The sequence below is a fragment of the Rhinoraja longicauda genome, chromosome 2 (assembly GCF_053455715.1).
Source record: "Rhinoraja longicauda isolate Sanriku21f chromosome 2, sRhiLon1.1, whole genome shotgun sequence".
NCBI classification, from domain to species: Eukaryota; Metazoa; Chordata; class Chondrichthyes; order Rajiformes; family Arhynchobatidae; genus Rhinoraja; species Rhinoraja longicauda.
This window is the reverse complement of record NC_135954.1, coordinates 24,274,358-24,298,565: the sequence shown is the minus strand read 5'-3', so window position 1 is coordinate 24,298,565 and position 24,208 is coordinate 24,274,358. Positions and strand designations below refer to the sequence as shown.

The 24,208-nt window shown below is 41.5% G+C and overlaps 1 protein-coding gene across 1 annotated transcript in view; it reads left to right on the top strand.

The window, feature by feature from the left end:
* mylk4b (myosin light chain kinase family, member 4b) overlaps nucleotides 1–22,913 on the top strand; it is a 46,082-nt gene extending 23,169 nt beyond the window's left edge. Inside the window, exons 9-13 of the mRNA XM_078427478.1 lie at nucleotides 2,141–2,211; nucleotides 3,398–3,526; nucleotides 4,751–4,903; nucleotides 16,335–16,467; nucleotides 22,833–22,913. Of these exons, the coding sequence (XP_078283604.1) occupies nucleotides 2,141–2,211; nucleotides 3,398–3,526; nucleotides 4,751–4,903; nucleotides 16,335–16,467; nucleotides 22,833–22,913 (567 nt within the window). The remainder of the gene's footprint in view (nucleotides 1–2,140; nucleotides 2,212–3,397; nucleotides 3,527–4,750; nucleotides 4,904–16,334; nucleotides 16,468–22,832) is intronic.
* The last annotated feature ends 1,295 nt before the right edge of the window (nucleotides 22,914–24,208 follow it).

Genomic DNA, 24,208 nt, shown 5'->3' with positions numbered 1-24,208 from the left:
ACTCAGTGTAGACCACAACCTATTTCATCAAGCATCTCTTATCTACAAGGCAGTTGCATGTTGCACTGCACTCAGAAGGCAAACCACTGCATTGGCTTCTCTGATTTCTCAACAATGAGCATCAATGTCCCCAACAATTTGTGCTGAATTCTCCACATTGAAGGTGTGACCCAAGAAAGCACATCTGCACCTCTAATTCCTCAGGGGACCAAAGAAATTCAGCATGTCTCTAACGACTCTTACCAACTTCTATGGATGCACTGGAGAAAGCTTTCTCGGATCCATCACAGTTCAGTTTGACAGCAACTCTGTCCAACATCACAAGAATTTGCAGAGTTCTGAATGCTGCCCAGTCCATTACACAGACCAGCCTTCCCTTATCGATTCCATGTACACTTAATGGGGCCTCAGGAAAGCAGCCAAAACAATCAAGGACCATTTTCACCTTGGTTATTCCCCCTTCTTCCTTTTCCTGTCAGACAGAAGATACAAAAGCTTGAAAGCGCATACCATCAAACTCAAGAACAACCTTTTCCCCACTGTCATCAGCCTAATGAACGACCCTCCCATAAACTAGGGAGTAGTCCTGATCTTCCAACCTACCTCGTTGCAGGCCTTGCATTTTTTTCTCTGCGACTGCAATGCTCTAATGCTGTAACATTATATTCTGCACTCTGGTACTTTTTTCTTTGCACTATCTGTTGTAATTGTGGATGGCTTGGTTGCACACATGTATGGTATGAGTTCACTGGATGACACACAAACAAAGCTTTTCGCTGTATCTTGATAAACATGACAATAATGAATAAATACTAATAACAATGCTAACAATGTTGTATTTTCATGTTGCTTTTGGGGAGTATCAGAAGACTTAGTAAGAATAGGTAGATTAATTGTACTTCCCATTGGAGTTAGGCTGCATACTGCAACTCATTTTGAATCCAAGACAAACATATTTTGTAGATAACCAAGCCATCACTCTGATGCAGAGGTAACATTTTAGAAATGATGAAGCTGCTAAATGAGGAAATGATCAGAGCCTTCCTGTCGCAGTTGAGGTGAAGAATGGGCATTCAGCAGCAGTGGTGGTAGTCCATAGTGAAGGTAGCTAACCATGACCTTAAAATAATGCAGTGGGACAGATGCTGCCATCTCGTTGTTAGTTCCTTGCAGAAGGGGCAGCGAGCTGTAGCACACATGCCAGTATGCTTTGCATTTAAGCACCTGCACTCTGCAGCATTCAAAACTGTGATCATTGCCTGTTTGTTCTGTGCTGCTCTGAGCTGTGCAGATGCGCACACTTTGAATGTGGTGCCTCAGCTTAATACCGAGCAATTCAAGTGGTCCCCATTCACTTGAATGGAGCCAATTCACAAAAAAAATTAAGTAGAGGTTAATTGCCTTTTTTCCCCTTTTAATTGATATTAAACCATTTAATTAATTTATTTAGCAAGTAATTTGCTCTTTTTAATGTTTTAAATTTTTTTTAATTCATATTTTTAATTGCTACTTTAATTTAGATATTTTAAACCGGTTTCTAAATGTTGTGGATTACCAGGGATATTTAGAAACTGCGCAAAAGGCTAGTTAGTGCAGGAGTTGTCTGTGGGCTCGCAGCAGCACGGCAGCCTTAGTTTCCCCACCTGTGGGCCTCTTTGCTGGCAGCAACCTGCTCTGCCTTGTGGAATGGCTGTAGCAGGATGTTGGGAGCCACGCAGCTTCTAGAGTTATCTGTGGCTGCAGGCATCCCACGAGAGGAAAGCACAATCCAGATCAGCGTATCAAAGGAAATGGAGGAAAGGGAGGTGAATGGAGTAGATATGCAGATCAGGCATGCCAGAACAGACTCGAGTGGCTACATGGCCGACTACACGATAACAATAAAAGATCAGAGAACGTCAGTGGAATTCAGTGAAAAGTAAATTTAATAAACACACACGTGAGCAAAACAACAGTTCATCAGCAAACCCATGCAATGGATTTTAAGGGTAATCCATTGTGGAACGTAATTGTACCAAAAGGATTTCAGAATTTAACATTACATTAACAAGCATGCAGAAAGATTGTGTGCAGTGGAAGGACCATCTTAAACAGCACAAATCTCTTTTATCTCATTCTTGAATTTTTTTAACATTTTCAGCCTGAGAACATTTTGTGCGTTAGCAGGGAAGCCAATCAAGTTAAGATAATCGACTTTGGCTTGGCAAGAAGGTACAGCACATTTATTTTTTAGACTTTATAAACAAAATATTATTAACTACAATTTTCAAAAAGGCATCATTTCATTAGTGGTGAAGGCCATAATGTAATATAATTAAGGTACAGGAGCCTGCAAACTGTAACATCCAGGTTCAGGAACAGCTTCTTCAGTCTGAAGAAGGGTCTCGACACGAAACGTCACCCATTCCTTCGCTCCAGAGATGCTGCCTGACCCGCTGAGTTACTCCAGCATTTTGTGTCCACCCACAGCTTCTTCCCTACAACCATCAGGCTATTAAACACTACAACCTCCAATAGGCTCTGAACGACATAGATTTAGGGCCATTGGTTTTGGCTTTTTGCACTTTTATTGTACATATCTGTGTACAAACATAACATATGTAACAAACTTGTATGTCTTTGGAGTGTGGGATGATATCAGAGCACCCATAGAAAACCCACGCAGGTCAGGGAGAACATACAAACTCTGTACTGGCACCTCCAATAGACAGGATCGAACCTGGGTATTGTTGAGCTAAGGAGAAACAGGGTGGCTGATCAATCAATGACTTTATCGTATCGAGGCAAACCAGTGGAGACACAAAGGCGTTGAAATAGAGTCAAGTCAGGTTTGAAACAGATTGGAAGAAAAGGAAGTCGGGATAGAAAATAAGAGTAGTAAGAATTTAAATGTAAAAATATCTCCAGCATTAATTTACTGTTTTATGGAATGAGATTCCTTATCTGATACTTCTTCATTTCAGGGCAGTGGAGGTTTATTGTCATTTCACGAACATTATTCTCATGAGTATTGATTAATAAGCGAACAACAGTAGGTAATTAATCTACAATTAACCATAGAACTAAGGGGAGTTGAGGAAAATTGTAGAAAAACTGTTCAAAATCTCAAGGTCTCACTTCTTAAGAATAAATGACAAAACAGTTTGTACATTAATAGAGGGAATAATTGCCTCATATCTCTGCTATTGTTATGAGATTGGTTCATCTCAGCACTTTTAACTGTGAATCATATGCCATTTTTGCTCAAATACTGTAATAAAGTTCTTTTCTCCCATCTGTTCCTGCACTAATATTGTGAAAGATGTGAATAAATAACAAAGTAAAGTAAACCTATCTGAATGGATAGAGATGATGAAAGTGATCTCACTCATGACGATTTGTTGATTTGTTCTGTCAGATACAAACCAAGAGAAAAACTAAAAATAAATTTTGGAACTCCAGAGTTCCTTGCACCTGAAGTTGTGAATTATGATTTTGTATCATTTCCTACGGATATGTGGAGTCTTGGAGTAATTGCCTACATGTTGTAAGTATGACAACAACAAAAAAACAATTTTTGGGGGGAGAGTTAAGGAACTGGAATATTACTTCGTCCAGGAGATGTATTTTTTTTCAAAATCCACTTTTGAAAGGTTATTCCCAAGAATGTTGAAAAGATAGAACCAGCAAAACTCCAAAGAATCTTGGAGATTCACTTATATAGGCATTAAAATGTGTGGGCGCGTACAGAAAATAATTAAAATGGTAAATGGATATTGGGTTAGAAACATAGAAAACATAGAAAATAGGTGCAGGAGTAGGCCATTCGGCCCTTCGAGCCTGCACCGCCATTCAATATGATCATGGCTGATCATCCAGCTCAGTAACCTGTACCTGCCTTCTCTCCATACCCCCGATCCCTTTAGCCACAAGGGCCACATCTAACTCCCTCTTAACTATAGCCAATGAACTGGCCTCAACTACCTTCTGTGGCAGAGAATTCCACAGACTCACCACTCTCTGTGTGAAGAAATGTTTTCTCATCTCAGTCCTAAAAGACTTCCCCCTTATCCTTAAGCTGTGACCCCTGGTTCTGGACTTCCTCAACATCGGGAACAATCTTCCCGCATCTAGCCTCTCCAACCCCTTAAGAATTTTATATGTTTCTATAAGATCCCCCCTCAGTCTTCTAAATTCCAGCGAGTATAAGCCTAGTCTATCCAGTCTTTCTTCATATGAAAGTCCTGCCATCCCAGGGATCAATCTGGTGAACCTTCTCTGTACTCCCTCTAAGGCTAGAATAGGGTTGCAGAGAGAATTATATACAGCAAGGTGAATCTCGAATTAATCCAAACATGAAGTACTGGATGATTTTGGGTAACACACCATAGGTCTGAAGATTCGTTTTGCTCAAGATTCCAGCATCTGCAGCTCCTTGTTTCTCCCTGTTACACCATGGGAAGTATGTATTGACCTTGGATGGACTGCAGTGTAGATTCACACATTACGAGTTGAACCTGGAGATTGCACTCCAGTAATAATGGACCTATTTTGTACCTGATTTTAAGGTTATGAGATTAACAAATAGTTTATTTTTATTTTCTCTTGTTATCTTTGCTTTCCTTTCTTGGCATAAATTGTCACAACAGAACATGTATGCATTTTTTTTAAATGAAACTGAAACATTTAATTCTGTTTGCACTACCAGCATTGATTGTCTCACCAGCTATTGGTAAATGTTTACTCCGTGTTTCTCCGTTTTCATTAAAAGGCTTAGCGGACTTTCTCCATTCCTCGGGGAAGATGATAATGAAACCCTGAATAACATCCTTGCCTGTAAGTGGGACTTGGATGATGCAGAATTTGAAAATGTCACTGAAGATGCCAAAGAATTCATATCAAAACTACTTATCAAAGAAAAGGGGTAGGTTTACCTTAATCTGATAGTATTTTACAGTACTGACTGTTGGTGGGTTATGGTAATGGTAGTCTGCCAAATATTTAAATGGATTTTTTTTCAAAGGGACACGAAGTAAATAGAAAATTGATAAAGCTCTTGTAAATGACTATTTCAGACATTTAAGTCAACCATTGAAGTAGTGTCTAATGTGAGGACCAAATAAAACAGATGTACTTGAAGAATTAAGCTTAGAAAAAGGTTTAGATAAATGATTAGTGCAAAAACCCCCCATACACAATCAACAGTCAATGAGTCATAGAGTCATAATATCATACAGAGTGGAAACAGGCCCTTCGGCCCAACTTGCCCACACCGGCCCACATGTCCCAGCTACACTATTCCCATCTTCCGTCGTTTGGCCCATATCTCTCCAAACCTGTCCTATCCATGTACCTCTCTAACTGTTTCTTAAATGTTGGGAGAGTCCCTGCCTCAACTACCTCCTCTGGCAGCTCAATCCATGCACCCATCACCCATTGTGTGAAAATGTTACCCCGCAGATTCCTATTAAATCTTTTCCACTTCACCTTAAACCCATGTCCTCTGGTCTTCGTTTCACCTACACTGGGCAAGAGACTGTGCCTATACCCGATCTATTCCTCTCATGATTTTATACAACTCTATAAGATCACCCCTCATCCTCCTGCACTCCAAAGAGTCCCAGCCTACTCAACCTCTCTCTCTACCTCAGACCCTCGAGTCCTTGCAACATCCCTGTAAATCTTTTCTGTACGCTTTCCAGCTCCTTTCCAGTCCTCAAATAGTTAAGGACCAACAGGCAATGGGCAAGTGGTAAAAGGATTATCTTGAAGATTTCTATAATGTAAAAATAATCATAGTCAATAGTAGTCAATAGTCAATAGTCAATTTATTTGTCACATATACATAAATGTGCAGTGAAATGAAAAATTACCCACAGTCCAACAATAAGACCAATAAAAATAAGCAATCAAAATAAGCAATAACACACATAATCATAAACCAACACCAAACAAAAACGAAACATCCATCACAGTGAGTCTCCTCCAGTCACCTCCTCACTGTGATGGAAGGCCAGAATGTCTTTTCTCTTCCCCTGCCGTCTTCTCCCGCGGTCAGGCTGTTGAAGTTGCCACATCGGGGCGGTCGTGGCTCCCGACATTGAAGCTCCCACCGGGCAGAGAAAATCCCGCGGCCTATTCCAGGCCGTGCCGGACGGTGAAAGGTCCGCAGCGGGCTGACCCAAGCCCCACGATTCGCGGCGGGCAAAAACGCTGCCGCTGCCGGAGCTCCCGATGTCGGCCCCCACCCAGGGGCCTGCGAGCTTCCAATGTCCACGCGGCCCGCGGCCGAAGTAGCCTCTGGAGATGAGTCCGCTCCCGCAGCAGCCAGCTCCGCAGATGGTGAGTCCAGTCCGCGGGCTCTGCGAACCGGAGCCCAGGTGGTCCCAGGTGGAGGCCGCCAGCTCCAGGTGTTTGGCCGATGGTAGGCCACAGCGGGAACGGAGACACGACCCAGAAAACAAAGGTCACGTCTCCGTTCGGAAGAGACAATTTTACTGTCCCCCCCCCCCCCCAACCCCACATAACACACAACCATAAAAAAACACTACATCATATCTAAACACTACAATTAAGACAAAAAACAAAAGACAAACGACAGAAGACAAAGGTAAATCATCTCAAAAGAAATGGTTCAATAATCAGGGATGAAAGTGTTTGCTGGATTTATTAGGAGACAAAGTGAAGATTTTATTGTTTGATTACATAGGAGTGATGCTCTTTGCACAGATAATATAATTGTAGAGGTGGTGTGTGCTGTAACAGTAATGTCTCAAAGTCGATTCAAAGTATAATTAACAAACATGAATATGTGCATATTCCAGATGAGTGTGGAAATGGAAAAAAAGACTTTGAAATGGAGACAAAAGTAAATTACAGACCAATCAGCTCACTGAGTATGCAAAGAAAAAGATTCACAAAGGACAATATAAAGATGTGTCCCGATGATATAGTACAAAAATCTGGATGGTACTAGGTTAACTTTAGATAAATACATCAACTATCCGTGATAACCGATCATGCAACACAACATTTTCAAAATTCAGATCCCCGCAACATGCTTTTTATAGATTACAGCTGACATTTTGGTTCCAAAATGGCAGCTGAAGTATAGTTGTACATTAGCAGGGCAAGATGGCACCAGGCATGCAACTGGGAGCTGTGTTAACGCGTGCACGGCAATCCTCACTCTAATGTTCAGCGTAAGCAGAACAAGACATCAATTGGGATGTTGGATGAACCAGCAATATCATTGTTGAACAGTCCATCTCATGCTTTTTCTAAATGAAGCATGAACAAACATGTTTAAGAGCATGAGGGGCCAATAATAAGTAAAAGGAATTATTGAGACCATTATGTCCACCTCCTCTTTCTCCTTTCACTATTTCTCATCCTCTCTTTATTCCTCTCTGTCCCCCATTTCAATCTCTCACTATTTCTCCCCACCTTTCTGCCATTTCCTGGAGAGAGATAAGAATAGCGTTCAAGTTCCACAATACAGTTAAATACATGAACTGTATTTACAAACTCTGTCAAGAATGTCTTGTCATGGCAGGGTGCGATTAAAGCTGCCAGGATTGCAGGGATGGTCCGCAATCAACAATAATGGACTGAATTCCTTTTGCCACCTCATTGCTGCTGAGCTATCAGAAGGAAATATCATTGGAGATGATTACTGCCATTTGATTTGATCAGTATTAAATATTTCTTAGCTGAAGCTTCATTTTGGTTAAAATTGTGTTGCTGTTCCAATGTAAATTTGGTTTTTGGATTAATTTGTACTTAAAGGACTAAAGCATGGTATTTCATTAAATCTTAAAATCGGAAGAATTGGCCTAACATTCTGGCAGGATTTTATGCATATTTCACCTTTAACAACTCCAGGGATGTTGGATTTGCACAAATGCCATAGCTCTGTTATACCATCAATATCTACTGTGTATCAACTGCTGTCTGTCACCTTGCTTTTATTTTCCTTTAGCTGGAGGATAAGTGCAAATGAGGCCCTTAAACACCCCTGGTTGTCAGACCAAAACCTACACCACAAGCTTGGTTACAAGGTCCATGTCTTGTTTATAAGTGTTATGAAAGCAGTATAGCTCTACATTGGCTTGTCATGTTGTTCATGCCGTCGTACGTTAAAGGTCATACTGGTCTACATGAGCTATATAAATTTATGCAAATACAGAAATACTCTCATTTAATTTCTGTATTTCATGAATATGGGCCGGAATGCATGTGAAAATTTATTTAATATTGTTTTATTAACAAAAAACAAGTTAAGTCACGTTTGATGTATTGGCCCTCTCTGTCCTGTATTGACTGCATGTTGCCCTTGCATGAGTGATAGCTACGGATGTCATTCTTGACGCCCATAAATAAAATAGTAAAAGCAGTCTAATATTACCGTCAAGGACCATTAGTTGCTTGATAACCGCATGCTGTTCCACATGTTATAACTGATACATTATTGCTGCTGTTTCCATTTTTCAACAGGGCAGGTTTTACTCTGCTTCATATTACAGGTCATCGACGTGTTTACAAAATTACAATCATCGTGTCTGACCTTTAACATGAAAAGGTCCCATTCTGTAGAGAACGTCTGTAGACCTAGGTTGAAGAACTGTTTTCATTCTATCTGTAAAACATTTTAACTGTAGGTGCAGAATTTTATTTTTTAATTCTACTTTTCACTATTAAATAAAGTTTTTTTCTGTGTGAACATATTTTAAATTATAGCTAGAATTGGGATTCCCTCTTTTTGCAATCAATAACTCAGTGATTTATAGATGTCATAGAGGTTCATTTATATTGTGGCTTGCTATGGTTTCCCCATTACGGTAATGATATTGAAAAAGATTATGAATGGGCCCCAGGTACTACTTAAGTTGATGATTGGTCAGTCTGTCTCCCTCAGCAGCCTATGATTTGTTTTATGGTGTGCATGTTTCGAATGTTAATTCCGTGATTACATTAATCCTAAATTAACATTAGATTTTTTTCTTTAGTTGATTGATTGATTGATACTTTATTATCAAACGATACCATTCCCTACGTATACAAAGAATCGCCACGTATAGGGTGCCGAAAAAGTTACAGTGTTCAATGTAATCACTAATGGTCCCTCTTTGCTCTCCGCGCCACCCCCACTCTGGATCCCTCCTTGTTCTCGGTGCCACCCCCCAAGCTGGGTCCCTCTTTGTTCTCAGCCACTTTAGAGGTCATCACTACACCAAGAAATGGCAGAAGCATAGAGGTGCTCTATATACCTTCATTTTAATATTAAAAATCAGCTTTTATATGTTAATATGAGGATTTGAAAAAAAAAACTACAATTGCATTGCAAATTAAATTCTGTCCATTATTCAGAAGTTTATGAAATAGACAATAGACAATAGGTGCAGGAGTAGGCCATTCGGCTCCTCGGGCTAGCACCGCCATTCACTGTGATCATGGCTGATCATCCACAATCAGTACCCCGTCCCTGCCTTCTCCCCATATCCCTTGAGTCTGCTATCTTAAAGATCTCTCTTGAAAGCATCCACAGAATCGGCCCCCACTGCCTTCTGAGGCAGTGAATTCCACAGATTCACAATTCACTGGGTGAAAAAGCTTTTCCTCATCTCCGTTCTAAATGGCCTACCCCTTCTTCTTAAACTGTGGCCCCTGGTTCTGCACTCTCCCAACATTGGGAATTTGTTTCTTGCCTCTAGCGTGTCCAATCCATTAATAATCTTATATGTTTCAATAAGATCCTCTCTCATTCTTCTAAATTCCAGTGTATATAAGCCCAGTCGCTCCATTCTTTCAACATATTACAGTCCAGCCATCCCGGGAATTAACCTCGTGAACCTACGCTGCACTCCCTCAATAGCAAGAATGTCCTTCCTCAAATTTGGAGACCAAAAATGCACACAATACTCCAGGTGTGGTCTCAACAGGGCCCTGTACAACTGCAGAAGGACCTCTTTGCTCCTATACTCAATTCCTCTTGTTATGAAGGCCAAAATGTCATCAGCTTTCTTCACTGCCTGCTGTACCTGCATGCTTACTTTCAGTGACTGATGCACTAGGACACCCAGATCTTGTTGTACTTCCCCTTTTCCTAACGACACCATTCAGATAATAATCTGCCTTCCTGTTCTTGCCACCAAAGTGGATAACCTCACATTTATCCACATTAAACTGCATCTGCCATGCATCTGCCCCCTCACCCAACCTGTCCAAGTCACCCTGCATCCTCATAGCAACCTCTTCACAGTTCACATTGCCACCCAGCTTTGTGTCATCTGCAAATTTGCTAATGTTACTTTTAATCCCTTCATCTAAATCATTAACGTATATTGTAAATAGCTGCGGTCCCAGCACCGGGCCTTGCGGTACCCCACTAGTCACCGAAATTGGCAGGTCCATTTCAGCCTGCCATTCTGAAAGGGACCCGCCAATCCCTACTCTTTGTTTCCTGTCTGCCAAACAATTTTCTATCCATGTCAGTACCTGACCCCCAATACCATGTGTTCTAATTTTGCCCACTAATCTCCTATGTGGGACCTTATCAAAGACTGAGGGTGCTTCAAATCCTACTTTATCAGCAGATTCTATATTGTATCAGGTACAATCTGCAATAAAATACGAATTACTAATGTCAATGCTGGAACTACTGCCAAAACCTTCTGCTTACCACATGGAGGGTGCATTTAACTGTAAATTTGCAAAATAATATGTTTTTTCATCTCACAGAATTGCAAATATTTCACTACTCAATGCGATCATTGCTGATCTTTAATCGTCCTGACACTTTTCTCCTCTATCTCTTGATTCCATTAACATCCAAAAATCTATTGATTGGTAATGTTGGTGGCCCAGGATTTTCCACCTGTAAGATGTGTTTAAGACACTTCGCTTAAGTTTCCTTGGGATTTCTGATCCTTCCTCTGACCTTGAGGAGTCCAAGGATAAATAGGAGGTGTCCGAGAGCTGGCGCCTGGCCTCAGCGCGGTGACGAAGGATTGCGAACCAAAAAGTCGCACAATCCTTCTCTCCCGAGATGCTGCCTGTCCCGCTGAGTTACTCCAGCATTTTGTGTCTACCTTCCTCTGACCTGTCCACCCTGCTCATTTGTGAAAATGAGGATGACTGCCAATGCATCGGCAGCAGTGGGTTTCCTGAGGTTGCATTCTCACTTAGTCAGACTAAGATTTATGAGATCCACCTGCTGCCTGAATTCTAACATGGAGGATCTGACATTCGTTCAATTCCGGGAAGAAAACAGGGGGAAGGATTATCAGATCCGAAACCTGGAAGTGTAGGTTTTATGGAATCCACAGAAACTAACTGAGGATATCACTTAAACCTTTTCAAAGGGTTCCCTTCCTGGTACGTAACCAGATTCGTTGCCTAACTGAAAAATAGCCATGGGGATTATAGACCTGTTACTCTAACATCTGTTGTGGAGATGTTATTGGATTCTATAATTAGAGATATAGTGACTGAGCACTCAGGGAAATTTGAGCTGATGAGAGAGAGTGAACATGGACTTTAAAGGTTAGACATGTCTTAATGACATAACTGAATGTTTGACTAAAGCAATAAGTAAACACAGCAATGTAAATGGATGTAGTTTTGTGATTTTCATTAAGGTTTAACGTTACAATTTTTAAAAAGTTTATGGAATTAAAAATAATTGACCCGATAAGCAGAATAATTTTAGCTGAGAGTTAAGATAATTTGACTTGTATTCCATTTACAGTGAAGTGATTAGTGGTGTCACAAAAGCAGGAGAACTGGAGTCTCAGACCAGCAGACCGATATGAAAGTAACAATGCTTGGGGTGTCAATTTTAAATCTAATAAAAGATGGAACTGATTATTTTTTTTAGTAGTTATAATACTGGGAACAATGGAGATCCATGAAGGTTTAAGGCCCCATGTGTGCCTTTCCATAAAATATTGTGGTTAGAATAATCAAAAATTATAAAAGATAGTTAGCCTTTAATAATTAGAGGACCACAATAGAATGGTAGAGTGATTAAAGAGTGGGGTGGAGGGAATGATGTGTAACATTTTAACTAACTCTGTACTATATTAGCACAATGGAGAGGTATTGGTGTTGGTTTTTCATTGTTATGTGTATCGAGATACAGTGAAAAACTTTGCATGCTATTGGCAAATTATACCATAAATGAGAGAAAGCAAACAGAGTACAGCACATAATGTTACAGCTACAGAGAAAGTGCAGATAAAACAAAGTGCTGGTTCAGCAACAAAAAATAGGTAGATTAGTCATTCATCCTTAGTTGGGAAGCTATTCCTTAATCTGGGAGTATGTGCTTTTGAGTATTTGTATCTTCTGCCTGGATATATTGGCCTGGAAGGAATACAACGCAAAGTTATCAGAATGTTCCTCGGGCCCCATGGGTTCAATAGTCAATAGTCAATTTATTTGTCACATACACATAAATGTGCAGTGAAATGAAAAATTACCCGCAGTTCAACAATAAGACCATTAAGAATAATCAATAAAAATGCAATAACACATACAATCATAAACCAACACCAAACAAAAGAAACATCCATCACAGTGAGTCTCCTCCAGTCACCTCCTCACTGCGATGGAAGGCCAGAATGTCTTTTTCTCTTCCCTGCCGTCTTCTCCCGCGGTCAGGCTGTTGGAGTTGCCACGTCGGGGCGGTCGGGGCTCCCGACATTGAAGCCCCGCCGGGCGGAGAAAATCCCGCGGCCTATTTCAGGCCGCGTCGGAAGGTGAAAGGTCCGCGGCGAGCCGACCCAAGCCCCACGATTCGGGGCGGGCAAAGACGCTGTCGCTGCTGCTGCCGGAGCTCCCGATGTCGGCCCCCAGCCAGGGGCCTGTGGGCTTCCGACGTTCAGGTGTTCAGGCAGCCGCTCCCGCAGCATCCGAAGGCAGCCAGCGCCGCAGGTGGTGAGTCCGGGCCGCGGGCTCTGCGAACCAGAGCCCAGGTGGTCCCAGCCGGAGGCTGCCAGCTCCAGGTGCATGGCCGGTGGTAGGTCGCAGCAGGAACGGAGGCACGACACAGAAACAAAGGTCGGGTCTCCGTTCGGGAGAGACAATGTTACAGTTCCCACCCCCCCCCCCCACCCCTCAGATTCCTATTAAATCTAGTTATATCAACAAACAATAACACAAACAAAATAGTGCAGGGAGGTGAGGGTGGGGATTAAACTGATCTTAAGATGTTCGTTATTTGTGTCTGAATTAAATTTGTCCAAGATCCCCTCAGTATCACGATAGACCTAATGAAATACAACTGCATTTCTGGTTCACCTCACGTTGTTGAAGCCTCCGCCAAACGACAGAAAGAAAAAAAAATGCTGTAAAAATAACATTGATTAACAGTCATGGAACAAGTTTGATAAATTTTTCATTTCAGAATCTTGACTGCAGCACTTTATGAAGTAAAGGCTGAAAATCTTTAAGCACAGTTTAAAATTCTGAAAATGGCAGTGGTCGGACGTGTTAAATGTCCTGAAATGCTTACATAGTTTGACTTGTTCTACTATTTTTTTCATCTGCTATTTCTTTTTCTTATCCTCACAGCTGCTTTATTTTCTCTGGAGTATTTGGAAAAAAAATTGCATTTGTTATTTCTGAACAGAGAAGCAAAATACAATAATTGCCCCTTACAAACATTTTTAGAGAGTACCCTCTAAACTCTGCAAAGAGGAGTTTCGGGACAGAAGTAGGTTTCTTTTCGTGGGTGATTATAAAATATTTTTTGCTATGATATATTTGCTGGCATTCACTTAGATTGAATATTCTATCTTTTAGAGTCATAGTCATACAGCATGGAAACAGGTCCTTCGGCCCAGGTCTCCCTGCTAACCAAGATGCCCTGTCTGAGCTAGACCTATTTATCCGCATATGGCTCATATCCTTCTAAACGGAATCAAGGGATATGGGGAGAAAGCAGGAGCGGGGTACTGATTTTGGATGATCAGCCATGATCATATTGAATGGCGGTGCTGGCTCAAAGGGCCGAATGGCCTATTCCTGCACCTATTTTCTATGTTTCTATGTTTCTTTGTAAATGTTTCCTATCCATGCACATGTCCAAATGTCTTTTAAATGCTGTTATATTACCTGCCTCAACCACCCCTGCAAACAACTCATTCCCTGTAGCCACCACTCTCTAAGTGGAAAAAGGTGGGCATCAGGTTCCTATTAAATCTTTCCCCTCTCACCTCAAAACTATTATCCCCTGGTTCTTGGTTCCCCTATGGTTAAAAGACTCTATCTATTCCCCTCATGATCTTATGCACCTCTATCGGGCCACCCCCTCAGCCACAACCTTTCCCTATAGCTGAGGCCTTTGAGACCTGACAACATCTTTGTAATTGAAGATAGACACAAAAAGCTGGAATAACTCAGCCGGACGGGAAGCATCTCTGGAGAGAAGGAATGGGTGACGTTTAGGGTTGAGACCCTTCTTATTCTCTGCACTCTTTTCAGACTAAAGATATTGAATATTCTTGTTTTCTCTATCTTTCTCTCCCACACGCTTCTTTGAGACATTATTCTCAAGTGAATTTTGAGTTTGTCTTCTTTCTTGCAATTTCTCCATTTTTCATTTGTTCTTTTTTTTACCATTCTCAGGCTACTTATTCAGACATATTAGCATGCGTTTCTGAGCTGTGTGGGGAATTGATACATGGAAAATCTCAGCTGAAACACTGAAAAACAGACACTAAAGAGCAGCATAAAGTCTGACATGTTGCAGGGGGCTTTCCACTTTTCAGCCACATATCAGCTGGTGTCAGTTTTTCCACTAAATGTGTGAATTTCCATAAAGTTAGGAACGCTTTTGTGAAAGACTTTTGTAGTTATATGAGCTTGATCTGTGATTGTCCAGATATCCCATTGTTTTAAAACTGGAAAATACATTAGTAAAGCAAGTTTGAAAGGACAGTGAGAGCAGATATGGCAGGAACCTTCATGAAGGGGATGGACAAAAGCTCGTAACCCTTGCTTTCCCTCTCTCTCCATCCTCTCCCCCTTCCCAGTTCTCTGACCAGTCTTACTGTTTCCAACCACATTTCATCTCTGTTTGATTTGTTGTTATTTACTACCAACTAACAATGATCTATTCTACATGTTCCTTGATTTCCATTCCCTTTGTCCTGTTTCATACCTTATATCTCCTTATCTATAATCAAATCAGATCAAATCAAATTTCTTTATTGTCATTGTAATGGTGCATACAACGAAATTCAGGCACACTGCCTGAGCGGAGCACAAATGTACAAGATAAAAAATCACAATAAAATAACAGTAAAAGAGTGAGAAAAATAAAAACTGTTCGTACACTTCATGCGCACACTGTGACACATACACACAGATTCACACACGCATACACATTATGCCTACGTACGCACCCTTATCAGAATATAAGATGTAGCACCTTGTCAGAATATAAGATATTGCGCAGAATTGTATTATAAAAATAAATATTATAAATGAATATATCAGTATTGCACTTCCTTATCTATGTACCGCCCACTCCCCTGACATCGGTCTGAAGAAGGGTCTCAACCCGAAACGTCACCCATTCCTTCTCTGCCTGTTCCGCTGAGTTACGCCAGCTTTTTGTGTCTATCATTGTTAAAGGGAAGACGGCAGCAGAATGGGGTTTACAAGTTGCTTCTTCCAAGAGCTGGCTGAAGAGCTGCAAATTTCTGCAATTCATCAAAACACTCATCGTATTACAATTGGATTTGACTACTGAATCTGCTTGAATTGGAAAAGTATTGCAACATTTTTGTTTTCATATAAACTAAAATATTCCTTGGAACTATTTCCTGTACTCTACTGCTGCAATTCCACTGGAAGTGCAGCTGAAACCAAAATTATTCATATTTATTTAACTATCATTTTAGTTTAGATAGAAAGGTGAGAAGGACTCCAGGAAAACTGCAAACATGAAAACAATGACAGACGAATAGTGACATCTCAGTTTGCTTATCCTACCCATACAATTCTGATGCCCTGTGGATCAAAATACCCATGGAATTTGCTGAGGCATTTGGTTTGAAGTGTGAATTTTAAAAAAGCATTTGCTGCTGTGCATTCATTTAATTGACTTTCTGGCCATTGCTGGAGATGCAAGTTGTGCATGTACTTGTGCTTAAATTCCATGCCCTGACTAAAAAAAATACAAACTACAAAACAGGACTCTCAGTGAATTGATGCATGGGAGTATATTTTGTGCGTGTGATTGTTACTTTTATTTCTGCTGCAACTGAAATCTTGTAAATGCCACTAACAACCTTTAAAATGTCCAATAAACTGAAAGATGACATTCCTTTTTCTTTCCCTTGCAGTGCAAGAATAAGTGCTGCCCAGTGCCTCAAACAACCCTGGCTAACTAACATTGCAGAGAAAGCTAAACAATGTAAGGTTCGTCTCAAGTCCCAGATCCTTCTTCAGAAATACATGGTGCGACGGCTGTGGAAGGTACAACGACAGCTTGCAATAGCACTTAATGAATCATTTTCCAGTTTTAATGCTGCACCTTCTATAAAATGAAAATAATGACTCATGTATATGAAAAATTAAACTGCTAAAATACAAAATGAGCATTCAAGTGGGGATAAATTGATCTCTGTTCGCTGGTGCTAATTAAATGTACAACATTGAGAGCCATTTGTACCCATTCCTCAATATTGGTTCCATTGGAATATGAACAATGGATGACAACAAAACATAGAAACATAAAAAAACAGGTGCAGGGGTAGGCCATTCAGCCCTTCGAACCAGCACCGCCATTCAATACGATCATGGCTGATCATCCAGAATCGATACCCTGTTCCTGCTTTCTACCCATGTCCCTTGATTCTGTTAGCCCTAAGAGCTGTTAGGGCATCTAACATGCATTAACAAAGGAAGCTAAACTGAATTCCTCCCAATCTATTTCTTCATGGGTGCAGTGACTCTTTACTGTGCTGTGAAACTAATAGACAATAGACAATAAACAATAGGTGCAGGAGGAAACCATTCGGCCCTTCGAGCCAGCACCGCCATTCAATGTGATCATGGCTGATCATTCTCAATCAGTACCCCGTTCCTGCCTTCTCCCCATACCCCCTGACTCTGCTATCCTTAAGAGTTCTATCTAGCTCTCTCTTGAATGCATTCAGATAATTGGCCTCCACTGCATTCTGAGGCAGAGAATTCCACAGATTCACAACTCTCTGACTGAAAAAGTTTTTCCTCATCTCCGTTCTAAATGGCCTACCCCTTATTCTTAAACTGTGGCCCCTTGTTCTGGACTCCCCCAACATTGGGAACATGTTTCCTGCCTCTAACATGTCCAACCCCTTAATCTGGCATATTCTTCCAGAATTTGGATTACCATTTCAAAAAGGCTGAGCAGTGTTGTTTGCTGGAGACATCGGCGTCAAATTTCCCCGCTTCCCTCCATTCTGATGTAAAGTTTCCACTGTACTTTCCCGGGAGCTCTGCCTTTTTCCCATTTTCATCTCTGGCCCAGGACCTTCACAAGATCAGGCCAGCACTAGTGTAGGAGGACCTTCCACCACTTCCAGAGATCAGCATCCAGAAGATCCTGACTCCCTTACTCTATAGAAGCAGGATCTTAACTGCTGTCATGAAACAAGAGTCAAGAGTGTTTAATTATCATAAGTACTGACAATGGAACAATGAAATTCTTATTTATTGCAGCCTAACCGGGCCACACACACAATAACCCACAGTTAATATATAATAATCAGAAATACAACAAATTAATAACTATAAACATAATAGTGCAAAAATCGCAGTCCATAGTGCAACTAAACAGATAATACATAGAAGGTCATGGTTGTTGATGTTAGTGTTGTACTGTATTCAAGAGTTTGATGGTTGCTGGGCATAATCTGTTCTTGTGCCTGGTAGTCACGGTTTCAGGTTCCTGTACCTTCCTACCGATGAGAGTCGCAATATGAGAGCATGGCTTGGGTGATGTGGATTTGTGATATTATTAGCAGCCTTTTTGAAGAAGTGCCTTGCATAGATTCCTTCGATGGTGGGGAGGTCATCACCCATGATGGGTCAGGCAGTGTCTACCACTTTCTGTAGTCTCCTTCATTCCTGGGCATTCCAGTTGCAGAACCAGGCCGTGATACAGCAGTCAGTATAGTCTCGACCATTCACCTGTAGAAGTTCGATATTCAAACATTCTATTCGTCAATATACCAAATCTTATCATTTTCTACGAAAGTAGAGGAATTGATGCTCTTTCTTTGTGATTGCATTGATGTGCTGGCCCCAGGGCAGATCTTTAAACTTGAAGCTGTTGACTTCCTCCACCATCGCCTTGTTGATGAAGATAGACACAAAGTGCTGGAGTAACGCAGCGGGTCAGGCAGCATCTCTGCAGAGAAAGGATGCGTGATGTTTTGGGTCTGGACCCTTCTTCAGTCTGGGGTGAAGACCTGTTGATGAAGACAGATTCATGGATCTCTGACTTACCCCTCCTGAAGTCAACAATCCTTGGTCTTGCTAACGTTGAGAGCAAGTTTGTTGTTCTGGCACCATTTAATCGGATTTACAGTCTCCCTCCTGTACTCTTTGTTACCCGTTATTCATCCAACAACGATGGTATCATCAGCGAGTTTAAAGATGGTATTGGGCCTTTGTCTGGCCACACAGTCATGAGACACAGAGAGTAGAGTCGGCGACTAAGCACAAGGCCTTGAGCTGCTCCAGTACTGATGGTCATCAAAGAAGGAGTGTTGTTGGCAATTTGTACAGATTGTGGTCTGCTGATGGGGAAGTCGAGCACCCAATTACATCAGGATGAGCAGAGATGATGTTCTCTGAGTTTGATGCTACCTGGGACACCTAAGGATCACTAGCTCCTCGCTTTAGCCAATAGACCAGGGTTTCCATTTTCATAATCCCAATGCCCATATTTCCATCCATTTAGAAAGGTGTCTTCCCATGGGTTTGGCTGGCTTTGAACTGGAAGACTTTTAAAAAGTAATCTTTTTCAAATAATTTAAAGATACTACTGATGTAAGTTTTGTTAAAGCAGCTGAAAATAAGTTTTTAAATGTAAAACAAAGTGTATTAGATAAGAATGCCGAAACATGACGCATGTGTAACTGATTGTAAATGAATGGACTACTTAAAAAAAATTGCAATTACGAATGTTAGTTTCTTTGGTAAATTCAAGTAAAAAATTGCATTCTAAAACTTCTAAAACATGTGAGTTATTATTGTAACTGACAGAATCTGCTAATTTTCGTGGTCTGTTCGAAGGCCTGCAAATGATTACAGAGGGTGGTGGATATAGGGAACGATTTACCAGAGGAGGTAGTTGAGGCATATACTATAACGACATAGACAATAGACAATAGACAATAGGTGCAGGAGTAGGCCATTCAGCCCTTCGAGCCAGCACCGCCATTCAATGCGATCATGGCTGATCACTCTCAATCAGTACCCCGTTCCTGCCTTCTCCCCATACCCCCTCACTCCGCTATCCTTAAGAGCTCTATCCAGCTCTCTCTTGAAAGCATCCAACGAACTGGCCTCCACTGCCTTCTGAGGCAGAGAATTCCACACCTTCACCACTCTCTGACTGAAAAAGTTCTTCCTCATCTCCGTTCTAAATGGCCTACCCCTTATTCTTAAACTGTGGCCCCTTGTTCTGGACTCCCCCAACATTGGGAACATGTTTCCTGCCTCTAATGTGTCCAATCCCCTAATTATCTTATACGTTTCATCCTTCTAAATTCCAGTGTATACAAGCCTAATTGATCCAGCCTTTCAACATACGACAGTCCCGCCATTCCGGGAATCAACCTAGTGAACCTACGCTGCACGCCCTCAATAGCAAGAATATCCTTCCTCAAATTTGGAGACCAAAACTGCACACAGTACTCCAGGTGCGGTCTCACCAGGGCCCGGTACAACTGTAGAAGGACCTCTTTGCTCCTATACTCAACTCCTCTTGTTACGAAGGCCAACATTCCATTGGCTTTCTTCACTGCCTGCTGTACCTGCATGCTTCCTTTCAGTGTCTGATGCACTAGGACACCCAGATCTCGTTGAACATCCCCTCTTCCTAACTGTGACATACTATCACAGTATTATTTTCGTGGTACATCTCCTTTTACCTAAGATGAGTAACTTGGAATTCATAACTATTAGTAAGGAAATAATATTTGCACCTATGTTCATGTAAACACAAATGGTAGCATCTCTGGAAAACATGGATAGGGAATGAATGGAAATAATTGGTTATTTATCACACGCTGCCCTGTATATCTTACAAAGATAATACATAGGGATTAATGGGATAACAAGGGAAGAAAGGCAACGATTGGTCATAGGGAAACACAATGTTGCAAGGAAAGGCACAAAGTGCTGGAATAACTCAGTGAGTCAGGCAGCATCTCTGAAAATCATGGATCGGTGACGTTGTGGGTCAGGACCCTGCTTCAGACTTCAGTGAAGAAGGGTCCTGACTCAAAATACATCTCTCCATGTTCTCCAGAGATGCTGCCTGATCCACTAAGTTACTCCAGCACTTTGTGCCCTTCTGTGTAATACAGCATCTGCATTTCCTTGGTTCTACAAGAATATTTATTATTCTCTTTCTGGGTTACAGCCCATCTCCACAGCTACTTACAAAATAGTGTCATTTAGGAATAATCACAAATGTTAACAGCTAATAGTAGATTAAATTGGTCAGTCTTTACTCTAACCAATTGAACAAATATTTTGGTTCTGTCTTCACTAAGGAAGACATAAACCGTCTGCCGAAAATAGCGGGGGACCGGTGGTCTAATGAGATGGAGGAACTGAGGGAAATCCAGGTTAGTCGGGAAGTGGTGTTAGGTAAATTAAATGGATTAAAGGCAGATAAATCCCCAGGGCCAGATAGGCTGCATCCCAGAGTGCTTAAGGAAGTAGCCTCAGAAATAGTGGATGCATTAGTGATAATTTTTCAAAACTCTTTAGATTCTGGAGTAGTTCCTGAGGACTGGAGGGTAGCTAATGTAACCCCACTTTTTAAAAAGGGAGGGAGAGAGAAAACGGGGAATTATAGACCAGTTAGCCTAACATCGGTAGTGGGGAAAATGCTAGAGTCAGTTATTAAAGATGTGATAGCATCACATTTGGAAAGTGGTGAAATCATCGGACAAAGTCAGCATGGATTTACCAAAGGCAAATCATGTCTGACGAATCTTATAGAATTTTTCGAGGATGTAACTAGTAGAGTGGATAAGGGAGAACCAGTCGATGTGTTATATCTGGACTTTCAGAAGGCCTTCGACAAGGTCCCACATAGGAGATTGGTGTACAAACTTAAAGCACACGGTATTGAGGGTTCAGTTTTGAGGTGGATAGAAAATTGGTTGGCGGACAGGAAGCAAAGAGTAGGAATAAACGGGTCCTTTTCGGAATGGCAGGCAGTGACTAGTGGGGTACCGCAAGGTTCAGTGCTGGGACCCCAGTTATTTACAGTGTATATTAATGATTTGGACGAGGGAATTGAATACAACATCTCTAAGTTTGCGGATGACACGAAGCTGGGTGGCAGTGTTAGCTGCGAGGAGGATGCTAGGAGGCTGCAGAGTGACTTGGATAGATTAGGCGAGTGGGCAAATGCATGGCAGATGCAATATAATGTGGATAAATGTGAGGTTATCCACTTTGGCGGCAAGAACAGGAAAGCAGAGTATTACCTGAATGGTGACCGATTGGGAGAAGGGGAGATGCAACGTGACCTGGGTGTCATGGTGCACCAGTCATTGAAAGCAAGCATGCAGGTGCAGCAGGCAGTGAAGAAAGCGAATGGTATGTTGGCATTCATAGCAAGAGGATTTGAGTTTAGGAGCAGGGAGGTTCTGCTGCAGTTGTACAGGGCCTTGGTGAGACCGCACCTAGAGTATTATGTGCAGTTTTGGTCTCCTAACCTGAGGAAAGACGTTCTTGCCTTAGAGGGAGTACAGAGAAGGTTCACCAGATTAATCCCTGGGATGGCGGGACTTGCATATGAGGAAAGACTGGATAGACTGGGCTTGTACTCACTGGAATTTAGAAGACTGAGGGGGGATCTTATAGAAACATATAAAATTCTTAAGGGGTTGGAGAGGCTAGATGCGGGAAGATTGTTCCCGATGTTGGGGGAGTCCAGAACCAGGGGTCACAGCTTAAGGATAAGGGGGAAGTCTTTTAGGACCGAGATGAGAAAACATTTCTTCACACAGAGAGTGGTGAGTCTGTGGAATTCTCTGCCACAGAAGGTAGTTGAGGCCAGTTCATTGGCTATATTTAAGAGGGAGTTAGATGTGGCCCTTTTTGCTAAAGGGATCAGGGGGTATGGAGAGAAGGCAGGTACAGGCTACTGAGCTGGATGATCAGCCATGATCATATTGAATGGCGGTGCAGGCTCGAAGGGCCGAATGGCCTACTCCTGCACCTATTTTATATGTCTCTATGTTTCTATGTTTCTAAGCTGAGCCCCAAAGTACCTTATTGCACAATAGTAGGGTTTGTTTTTCTCTTATAATATCAATAAACAACGAGTAATGTGAAAAGAGTGTTGTTGAATCCGTATTGTTTTTAAATATAGTGAGCAACAGGTTTCTGTCAAGGAAAGACACAAAATGCTGGAGTAACTCAGCGGGTCGGGACAGCATCCCTGGAGACTGTACACACTTCTGTCAAGTTATTGCAACAATATTGTATCTGTGGCATCTTCGTATCAGAAATGATGCATAACTTCTCTTCCAGTGTTTCTGGCAAATTCTTGATCTGACAAAGAGACAGTACTCTCATGTTGTTTTGTTTTTATCTCTGTGTAGAAGAACTACTATGCAGTGACTGCTGCAAATCGATTGAAGAAACTGAGCGATTCTGGGTCTTTGGGCCCTGTGGATGTGTGAGCTGCACTGACTGAACCAGTTGCCACTTCCTTCCCTATTCAGTCAGGACACCACTCATTGGGATTTGCCTCAACCTTGTTCAACCACCTTTACTTATCCTTCCAGTTAAACACAATATGGTTTAGGTTTAGAAAAATGTGTTTGGGTAAAAATAGTACAGATTCATAAAAATGTATGCCCATCATTTTGGTTTGTTTATCCTTCTACCAAGAGTGTGGCAGTCTGATTTGATTGTAGTTATTTTAATCAAGCTCATTATTTATATTCATTTTGCTGCCATTTAAAAACAAAAGATGTAACTAGGCTTTTATTCATTAATGATGTGTATTTATCATTTCAAGGCATCCAAAAAGAAGCACAAGGGACAGTAAATGTTCCCAACCAGCATGAGGTTTCACATCCTTTGCACTGAAATGTCAGCCTGGTGAAACTGTGAATTAAATGAGTTAATTAAGGTTTCAAAATATTTTTCGTCTTAATCCTCTCCCGATCTGAAAAACTCTTAAGCAGATAGAATGTAAAATAAACTTTCAAAGGTCTAATTGGTTCGATCTTGGCCGCCAGCCTGCAGTTGAACGTAATAGTACTGGGAGACTGCCACCCTTTTGTGGCATCTCCTTAGTTTCCACATCTACTGTTTTACAGCCAAACTGTACTGGATATTTTGCAGGTGCCCAGCTCTCAACCTCATTACCAGAGAGCTGAATAGAGCACTGTAATTTTTAATTTGATGCTTTACTATTACATTTTCGCCTCAGTTTAACTGACCTGAACCAACATTGACATTTCAACAGGTTGTCAAATAGCCAGTGGAATCTTTAAGAGAAAGATCACCGAGATGCATTGAGTTTCCACGTTAATTAGGCCTGTTACCACCAACATTTGGAACTTCAATTTTTAAAGTAAACAGACAAATTAAGACAGGCAAATGCAATGAAGGCGAAGACAATTAGTCTGGAGGGCATAGTGGCACTGCCTGACAGCGCCAGAGAACCCGATTCAATCCTGACCTTGAGTGCTGTCAGAATGGAGTTTGCACGTTCTCCTTGTGACCACGTGGGTTTCCTCTGGGTGCTCCGGTTTCCTCCCACATCTTAAAGAGGTGCAGGTTTATAGGTTAATTGGCTTCTGTAAATTGCTCTTTGTAGGGAGTGAATGAGAAAGTGGGATAACATAGAACTAGTGTGAAGGGTTGATCAATCGTAGATGTGGAATCAGTGGGCCGTAGGGCCTGTTTCTAGGCTGTATGACTAAATTAAACTGGTAATTAAAAAAAAACATAGCCAGGTACACGG